Raw genomic sequence first — 9,761 nt, 5'->3', positions numbered from 1 at the left:
TTCTGTTTTGGCCCATAGTATCAATCAAATAGAAAACAATGGCGCGTCATTTTATTGCCTCTATGTGAGGTAAAGGTTTATAATAATAATAAGTTTATGATTTGTGGTTAATAGGTTTATGGTTTTTAATATTTTTATTTATTTAATCATTTTCAGAACATGCATGTGCGAAATAAAGTGAATGATTCAATCATCGGATGTCATATAGTCATTTGGCTCTGGTGCTCAGGATGCATCCCTGCATCAGAGTAAAGTCACCACAGAGGAAATAAACCATCCATGGAGAAAAGCGCACTGACACTGACAGGCACGCTGAGCGTGCTTGCGTCACATGACGTACACGGAACTGTAGCCACGTCCTCACGGGGACGGAGAGGAGGAACCAGAGAAACAGGAAGCTTTTCATTGAGTTGACAGTTGATGACTCTCTCTTACTCTCCACAAAACAACTCAGTAAGTGAATTAAAAACTACTTCGTGTACTTACAACTTTTATTTTTTTGCGCTTAGCGCGGAAAACACCACTTTGCGGTGTGTTGATACGTCGCTATAGTACGTCTGAGTGAGTAGGTTCAGTCTTTCATTTGATATGAATCAGTTTATTGAGCTTATCTTTTTAGCAGGAGACAGTAGTGGTGTACTTTGTTGTAAACTTTGCTCCTCTTCTTGTCCTTTGACATTTTATATAAATGTCTGTTCTAGGCGTTGTTTTCACGGGGCATTTTAGCCTGAAAAAGATATGTTCATTATGTTTTAATCAGTCTGTTTGCTTAAAAAACCTTAATGGTGTGTTTTCTTTGCTAGAAATATAGTCTCTGTCTTTGCTGTTAGGTTGTATTCTAATGATTTTTTTCCCAGAAAGAAAGATATTTTTTTAATAAGCTCTTTCTGCAAGTCTGTCATAAGGTGCCTTTCTGCCAATCGTTCCAGGAACTTTCCCAGGGGTAAAAGTTCCTCCACTGTTTTGTGAGTTATGTTTCTACAGCAGGGCCAAAGTGCAGTGGCCTCTAATGACAAAACAGGAACAATAGCGAAAACACAATCATTAGGGGAAACATGCTCCAAATTTAAAAAATGCATCATCAAGGAGTCATGTTGTGTTGCTGTTTTTTCTTAATTAAAAGACCTGAATATTTCCTCCACCACTGACTGGTCTGTGTGTCATGTCTTTATAATGTGTTTCAGTAATGGCCCAGTTCGAGGAGGTATCAAAGCAGTCCAGTCAGCACCCGAAGCCTGCAGGGTTGGTTTTGCAGTATGGCACAGCTGGCTTCAGGACCAATGCCAAACACCTGGACCACATCATGTTCAGGATGGGACTGCTGGCCACACTCCGCTCCAAAAAGACCAAAGCCACCATCGGAGTCATGGTCACTGCATCACACAACCCAGAGGTATTATAGTGGTCATTTGGATTAGAAGTTTTGATGCCACCAGTTTAAACAATCTCATAAACACATCATAACTCTCCTTCACCTTCACTTTCCTGTGTCTTTGTCTTTGGACTGTTGTAGGAGGACAATGGGGTGAAGCTGATTGATCCAATGGGAGAGATGGTGACACCGGCATGGGAGGGCTATGCCACACAACTGGCCAATGCAGAGCAGGGTGATTTACTCACTGCTCTGAAGGATATTATAGAAAAGGAAAGCATAAACATGAGCCAGGAGGCTAATGTTTTTGTTGGCAAGGACACCAGGTGCATTATGTCAACTAATCTGTTTTTTTAATGTTTTTGTTTTATTTGGATGGAATGAAATACATTTTATATACATGAGAATGTCACAGACATGACCTTTAAATCAAGTGAAAATTTTAGGTCCTCGCAATGAAATGCTATTAAACCTACAGAATTTCCTCACAGTTGGTGCAGTAGAGCTGAACCTCCTTGCAGTACTTGGATTAATCCTTCTCATTCAAATCAAATATTTGTCCTTTAATCACAGGAGCAGCAGTGCCAGCCTTTCACAGGCAGTGCTGGACGGGGTGTCTGCTCTTGGTGGTCACAGCAAAGGTAAGGTCGAATTAGACTAGTCTTCTCATGTAAATGTATTTGATAGTTTGCTTAATTTTGATTCATTTCTCAACTTTTTTCTTCACTTCTCACACCATTTCTGTCTTCTGATTCTCTCCATCTATCTGCTATCAGACTATGGTTTGGTGACCACCCCGCAGCTCCACTACATGGTGTGCTGTCAGAACACACAGGGTAAATATGGAGAGGCCACCATAGAAGGATACTACCGCAAATTGTGCCAGGCTTTCATTCAGCTCACCAAGAATGTAAGCAAAATAGGGTGTGTCATGTCTTATTGTGACTGCATTTTAGATATGTATGCTGTTGGGCGTGTGTGTGTGTGTGTGTGTGTGTGTGTGTGTTTTTTTTTCAGTTTGTCTGTTCAACAAGCAGTCACACTATTTCTCCTTCCCTCATAGGCATCCAACTGCACAGATGACCAGAAGCATCTCTCTGTGGACGGGGCCAATGGCATTGGGGCTCTGAAGGTGCGTGAGATGGAGAGTCACCTGAGGAGGGAGCTGCAGATTTCTCTCTTCAACGACGGCAGCAAAGGAAAGCTCAACCACCAGTGTGGGGCCGACTTTGTCAAAGTGCAGCAAAAACCTCCAACAGGTAAAACATAGGGTTTAGGGCCTGTCTGTCCTTCATGTGGTTAAAAAGTGTAGAGAAAGCTCAATAAAGTCTTTTAATGAGCAGCTGCAAATGAAAATTAGCAATACATTAATAGAGGTCTTAATGTATCTCCACTGGGAGACTCTTTTTTTATCTACTTACTAAGCATGTTGTCTATCTAGAGTGACAACAAAACAATAGAAATGATGTTTTTTCCATGTGAAATCATAGATGCAAGGGTTGACCACAAGATGGAGACTGTCAGCAGATTACTAGAATTAATGACTTAAACTTGCATCATTTTGCCTGTGAAATCAGAGTATTTTGGCTGATGTTTGCTTCTAGACTGATGACAGTGATCTGCATTTTCTAGAGATCCAACAAAACAACCCACCAGTGTGCCAGATGAATTTACATTGCACAAAAAAAAATAGAAAAAAATGAACAGACGCTGTTTTTAACTTAACACTTCTCTCTTTGCCACCTCCTCTCTCTGTGAAGGTATTAACATTAATCCAGGGGAGCGTTGTTGTTCCTTTGATGGTGATGCAGACAGAATAGTTTACTACTACACTGACTCTGATGGACAGTTTCACCTGCTGGATGGGGACAAGATTGCTACTCTCATTAGCACTTTCCTTAAAGAGTTGCTCACACAGGTACGTGCTCATACACAAACATGTACACAATAAATAGGCTCATGTACACACACACTCTTGCTGAATAGTTTTTCTTTTATACAGGCTGGTTTAGACTTGAAGATAGCAGTGGTGCAAACTGCTTACGCTAACGGCAGCTCAACACACTACCTGGAGGACACTATGAAGGTGAGAAAACACACACAGCGCATTGCTCTTATTTCAACATTTATGTGGGGAAGTTAGTGCTCATATTTTGCTGTCACTTAGGTAATAGTGAGGTGTACAAAGACTGGAGTGAAGCACCTTCACCACGCAGCCCAGGAGTTTGACATTGGTGTGTACTTCGAGGCCAATGGCCATGGAACTGTGAGTGTATCAAACACAATACGCACACTCAAACAAAAGCACTAATAATTCAGAATCTAGCACCATAGTAAAAGCCATTACTTCCCGTATCCACACTCTGGTATATATGGCATCATCACTGAATCACTCATTTAGGCCTTAAAATTAAATATGTTTATGATTATAGTGTTCTCGTGTTGTGTTCAGGTGTTGTTCAGTAAGGTGGCTGAAGAGAAGATCCAACAGCTCGCTGAGGACCCCAACATGAATGATGAGAGGAAGAGAGCAGCTCGCCTGCTGCAGAACACTATCAATGTCATCAACCAGGTAGACACACGCTAACACACACACATAGTGGATAGGGATATGTATCGTGTATCATTCCAACACTGGAACTATTTTTATGCCAGTAACAACAGAAAAATGAATTAACTAATATTATTAATGTTGATGATATTTGTGTGTTTATCTTCTTAAGACTGTAGGTGACGCCATCTCTGACATGCTGCTGATTGAAGCTATACTAGCCATCAGGGGTATGACTGTCCAGCAGTGGGACGCTATCTACAGTGACCTGCCAAACAGGCAGCTTAAAGTCAAGGTCATAACTTAATGTATTATAATGTATAATATTTCTGATAGTTAATCCCGTCAGGAAATTGTTTTTCTTTGCCTCTCTCAAAATGTGACCATTACTACAAAGTAGGCCTTGCAAGTCCTTGAATTTCATCGCAAATTATGGATATGGTGTATTTGAATTATTTTTTGTTCACTGTAAAAATATTGTTTGTATTATTGGATATTTTTTACTAATGTGTTTTAATATGACAGTTTTTTATTGCTTTACAGAGCAATAAAAGGCAGTTGTCAGTCTGATCTGAACAGCGTGTCTGAACCATAACATGTCATATTGTGAGTCTGTAACAAGACCAGTAAAACGCACTGCAGTTGATGAGGTTTCAGTGTCTTGTGTGTAACTATTGCTGTTTCATATATATTCTTTAATCTCCTCTCTACCATTTCCACTTCCACACATTGTGCATATTCAGTTATACATACTGTAACTATACTTATGCATGATTTTTTTTTCTGTAGGTGTCAGACCGCAGAGTGATAGACACGACAGATGCAGAGAGACGGGCGGTGAGCCCAGCAGGTCTGCAGGAGGCTATTGACACTTTAGTGAAGAAGCACAGACTGGCCCGCTCCTTTGTGAGACCCTCCGGCACCGAGGACGTGGTGAGAGTTTACGCCGAGGCAGAAACGCAGGTGAGATATCTTATTATTTCGAGAGATTTTTCTGCACTTGGCACTTATGCCGGTGTCCCTGTGCAAAAATACCTGCAGATGCGATTGTATTGTGAATAATCCTGTTGTTCCTCTCTGAATTGTGTTTGTGTTTTAGGAGAGTGCTGATTCCCTTGCACATGAAGTCAGCCTCGCTGTTTATCGCCTCGCAGGGGGAGTGGGAGATGAGCCCAAACCATTGCACTAGATACACATTCACATAATATTGACCCATGTCCTAGTTTCTGCATTTTGAACAGAATCCCAGTTTATCATTTCATAACTCTATGATTTATCAAAATTGCCTTTTTTTGTTTGGGTGCCAAAGTATTTTGTACTGCTAATTGCACTTGGTACTTCTCTCTACTTTTCTATTTCTTTTATATTTGTCTGTCAATGTGAAGATGGGAAACACTGGGGGAGACAATGAAGGGATTTTATGCAAGTTTAGGTAACACTACTCTTAAATAGTTATTGTTTGACTAACAGGTAGTAATGAGCCAAATAATGACTTTCTATGTGATATAAATAATTAACTGTATAAATGTACTGTATGTGCTATAATTAAAACATCAGTTATCTTAACAAACAAATCAAGAGTCTTAAGAAGATTTCGGGCTTATAATGTAGTTATAATGTCACAACAGTGAAATCAAAAGTTTACATATGAGAGTTGTAGGAGTTGTACTTCCTTGAACGTTGGTTGAAAAGTGCATAAGTTCAAATAAACAATGATGGACTAGAAAGAGAGAAGAGCATAAATGTGTGTAATTTACAGTATTAGACTGAAGTGACATCTGTGGATTTAAATGAAAACCACGACCATGCTTGCTTGCTGTTTATTTTGTTACTTTCAAAGACATGTCCCTGACACACAGGAGGATTAAATGAGCAGAGAGGCGAGGAGAGGCTGGAAGAGTTAGGAGCAGGCAGAGCAGAGTGACAGGACACAGTGTGAAGTCTCCATGGAACAATCTTTAAAACTGGCACAGGAGTACAAGTTGGTTTTCCTGTTACTGCTTGTACAGTGTGTTTTCTCTTAGATTAAAGTTTATATTTGTTGATTTTCAAAGCATTTAAAAACTGACTAACATGACATGAAATGGTGTACAGCATATAGTCAGCTAGGAAGACTTGGGAGAGATAGATTGTTTATTCTTCATCTGTGTCGTCAGCTGCTCCAGAAATGGTGATGGTGCGCTCCTGTGTGTTGCTCTCATAAGTGTCCTCATCTGTCTTAACTGTTCTGGGAAAAAAGGGCAACAGGTAGAAGAACAACATTAAGAAAGATTACTGTATTGTTTGGCCACTGAGAGATTTGACTGAAAACTCTTATCAGATGTTGGGCAATAGACATTTTGTGCCAGATTCCCCCCCTCTACCTGATGAGGACTGTCTTCCTCTCGGACATCTCTGTAGCCTGCTCGTCTAAGTCTGTCTGGGTGTCCGATGAGGCCACCTCCACTCGAGTTCCAGCTGGCATCTGGAGCTTTCTCTGCCCCGCTGCTGCTTGCATCGCTGGGGGCGTCATCCAGCTTTGAAGTTGTTGCAGGTGCGGGGCTATCTGAAGCTAGAACCGAGGCTGAGGCTGAGGCTGAGGTGGACGCAGCGTGTGAGCTAACGCTGGAAGTGAGACGCAGGCCTCCAGTCAGGGACAGGTTATGGACCATGGTGCTCAGACGGCTGTCTTCCCCTTCAATCAGCTTCCTGCCAGATAAACAGAAGGAAACAGTGTTAAAAAGAGACAGGGAGGTATATGGGTATAGGGAGGTATATGACCTATGTCAATGTTTTGTTCACCTGTAGGTGGTGATCTCAATCTCCAGAGCCATCTTGGCATTCAGTAGGTCCTGATATTCCCTCAAAAGCAGAGCTATCTTCTCCTTGGTCACCTTCAGATCCAGCTTAATCTCCTCTATACGTACCTGTTGCAACAGACAGAACAGAGCTGCTTTATTTTAAGGTGTTTCAGGCCACAGGATGACTAGAAAATATTAATGCAATGCCACATCATACCTGTAAGTCCTCCTCCTGCTTTTTGTATTTCTCGGTTGCATCGCGGATCTGAGCCTCCAAATACTCGTTCCTCGTCCTCAGTGCCTCCAATTCCCGTTCCTTGTTGAGGATCTAAACACAAACATGCATACATGTGGCTTTGTTTAGGCTAAGAAGAGGTAGTGATAGCGCTAGCTGTAAACAAAATAAAAATCATACTCACATCCTTCTTATAGCCAGCAATTTCCTCTCTCACACTCCGAAGACTTTGAACGTGTTTGGTGGAGGCGTCGGTCAGGTCCTGAAATTTTGTCCTGTACCAGCCGTCCATTTCCTGCAGAACAACAAACATGAAAAGTATTTACAGTTCCTTTAGGTTCTTTTATGACTTTGGTGCATAGAAAGCACCGTAACTCTGATCATATTGCACTGTACCTGTAGGTTTTTGGCAGCAATGCTGTCATACTGAGACTGAATCTGTCTTAGGGCAGAGGAGAGGTCTGGGAGACCAAAGGTCATGTCCACCTTGGTGGTTGCTGAATAGATCTGCTGCATGAGCTCCTCAATTTCCTTTCAGTGGATCACAAACAACGAGAGTTAGAAGAACAGCAAAGCATGCAACTTTTCTTGAGAAGTAAAACTCAGAGATAGAAAAGAATGTCATCAGCGAAGACTCACTCCACCAAACCACACAACAAGTCAGTCACAGCTTTCCCCTTTAGCCCTTCACACCACACTGATAATTGCCATGCTTACTGTCTTACTCACTCCATCCATCAGCCAGGTCTCGATTTAAGTATAACCTGTCATAGCAACAGTCGTCAGCCCATTAAACCCTTAATGACAAAATTAAAGGCGTGCCAGTCACCAGACGCTGACTCATATACACAGTCTGCTATGAATGGACAGACACACATACCTCCTTGTGAACTCTCTGCAGGAAGGCCAGCTCAGTCTCCAGGTTTTCCAGCTGCTTCTCCAGGGCAATCCGGGCTGAGGTTGCCTTGTCCACATCCTGGGACAGATTGACACGTGAGGTTTAGATGGGTAGGTGAAATAAAAAACTCATCTCTGCATAAGTACTAAATATCAGTAGTCTTTTTTTTTTTCCACTGTGACTTACTGGACGTAGCATCTCAATGTCATGCTCTGTCTTTTTCCTGGCCTCCACAGCATCATCATATTTGGCCTTCAACGCGTCTAACTGGCCCAACATTGCCTCCTTGGCTGCCACAGACATATCCTGTACAGAGTGGAGTGGAAAGGAACACCAATAAGACTACAAAAAATACTGACAAAACTAAGGCATTATTCTAATCACAAAAAAACATGATCATATGCTGTGTTCAGCCTCTCTCACCCTCTGGGTTCTCATCTGCTCAGCCTCCCTGTTGAGTTCCCTCAGCTGAGACTCGTACAGCTGCCTGAGGCCTGATGGTCTGACATGACGACCCTTCAGGGCCTCGATCTCAGCCTCCAGCAGTTTGTTGTGCGACTCCAGTGATCGCACCTACAGGAGAGAGCAAATAAACTGTCAGTAGTTGTTTTGCTCCTCCATTTACTGCTCTGGTTATTTAGCATGATTTGGATATATTTCAGATTTCAAAGTTTTGAGAGATGAAAATTAGAAACAAACCGGAAAATACATGTTTTGTTTGGTATTTAAGACATGACTGCCTTTTTAAAAGTTTGTGTCTGTATAATGGGGTGAGGGGCCCTCTTGCCTTTTCAATATAAGCTGCCAGGCGGTCATTGAGGGCCACCATCTCCTGCCTTTCATTGGTTCGAGTCATCATGAAGGCCTGGTTCTCTGCTGCAGCCGCATCCAGGTCCAGCTTTGGCCCGAGCCCCATGGACATACCAAAGCACAGCGCTCCCATACTCACACTGCTGCAGACAGGAGCAGAAAGAAAACCCTGACTGATTTGGTTTTGATTTGTATTTTTCTTATTTAACAAAGGTTGACTGATCTCTAAGCTGCTTCATATTCATGCTTGGTACTCAGTGAAAATCTCAGATCATAATTTCAAGTGATTTGAATTAAGTATTTAATATTTTCATTGTTTATAAAACATTAAGATCAGTCCACACACAAATCTAAATATAAAAGTTATAGTACAGGTGACACACCTGGTCATGCGAGCCTTACTGGAGACAGCCCTACGCCCCATCGTCCCACCACTCCGGGTGAAGCTGGCCGACCGGTGGCGGGTGTCCCTGCGGGTGGGAGAGGGGCTGGACACCCGAAGCTGGTAGGCAGGAGAGGCGGCCAAGACGCCCTCGAAATGACGGCGGTATGAAGACATCCTCTCTGGACTGCGGCTCATGTTGACTTCTCCTTTAATTGCTGCAACTTCAACTGGACGCTGGAAAGTGCTCACTCGCATCCTCAGCCTGTGGTGGGGTCCTTATATCCTCCTCTGCCCTTCCCTTAGCACTACAGAGGAATGTTGAACCTTCCCAACCCCAGGGTGAGCGTCGCTACAAACATTTATCACAGTTACGTCAAGAAATTAACTTAATATAGGCGGTTGAGAGAATTTTATAATTGTGAAATTCTCTGGTATACTAACCCATGGATTGTAATGAAATATGGTTTTACTCACATTAATTGCACCTACAATTGTAAATATACTCATAATGTTGTATTAGGAGATTTGCTCATAGACTAATTTCATAGCACGGCCATCAATTTGTCAATTTACCCACCCACACCCTAATCTATTCCTCTCTATTTCGCCCTGAAAAACACATTTTAACTGTTTTCCGATTAAACAAGAATTACACCTTAAATTAAACATTTGCTTTGAGTTTTGAAGGCGGAACTAAAATTCCGGAACCATTTCATCGAGACGCCGGGAG

At 42.1% G+C, this 9,761-nt stretch overlaps 2 protein-coding genes across 3 annotated transcripts; one reads left to right on the top strand and one right to left on the bottom strand.

Annotated features, from left to right (window-relative positions):
- Positions 1 to 320: 320 nt before the first annotated feature.
- On the top strand, positions 321 to 5,497 carry pgm3 (phosphoglucomutase 3). 2 transcript variants are annotated; one of them, XM_018696027.2, is made up of 13 exons: positions 321 to 453; positions 1,185 to 1,393; positions 1,514 to 1,698; positions 1,946 to 2,013; positions 2,149 to 2,282; positions 2,436 to 2,631; positions 3,133 to 3,290; positions 3,375 to 3,458; positions 3,540 to 3,638; positions 3,825 to 3,944; positions 4,096 to 4,218; positions 4,713 to 4,886; positions 5,023 to 5,497. In XM_018696027.2, exons 2-13 carry the CDS (start codon positions 1,187 to 1,189, stop codon positions 5,110 to 5,112), a joined length of 1,638 nt encoding a protein of 545 aa, XP_018551543.1. In that variant the 5' UTR covers positions 321 to 453; positions 1,185 to 1,186; the 3' UTR covers positions 5,113 to 5,497. The 2 variants fall into 2 exon arrangements, with proteins under 2 accessions (XP_018551543.1, XP_050927890.1); XM_051071933.1 differs by having other exon boundaries at positions 403 to 561.
- Positions 5,498 to 5,842: 345 nt separating this feature from the next.
- Positions 5,843 to 9,599, bottom strand: ngs (notochord granular surface). Its single transcript, XM_018696026.2, is given in 12 exon segments — positions 5,843 to 6,150; positions 6,287 to 6,384; positions 6,386 to 6,611; positions 6,705 to 6,829; positions 6,921 to 7,031; positions 7,123 to 7,233; positions 7,335 to 7,469; positions 7,819 to 7,914; positions 8,023 to 8,142; positions 8,260 to 8,409; positions 8,624 to 8,789; positions 9,030 to 9,599. Coding segments are annotated over 12 exon segments (1,689 nt in total). The 5' UTR covers positions 9,287 to 9,599; the 3' UTR covers positions 5,843 to 6,056.
- Positions 9,600 to 9,761: the final 162 nt, after the last annotated feature.

The sequence above is a fragment of the Lates calcarifer genome, linkage group LG7_1 (genome assembly GCF_001640805.2).
Source record: "Lates calcarifer isolate ASB-BC8 linkage group LG7_1, TLL_Latcal_v3, whole genome shotgun sequence".
NCBI lineage: Eukaryota > Metazoa > Chordata > Actinopteri > Centropomidae > Lates > Lates calcarifer.
The sequence above is the reverse complement of the archived record's forward strand: the minus strand, read 5'-3'. Positions and strand labels throughout refer to the sequence as shown.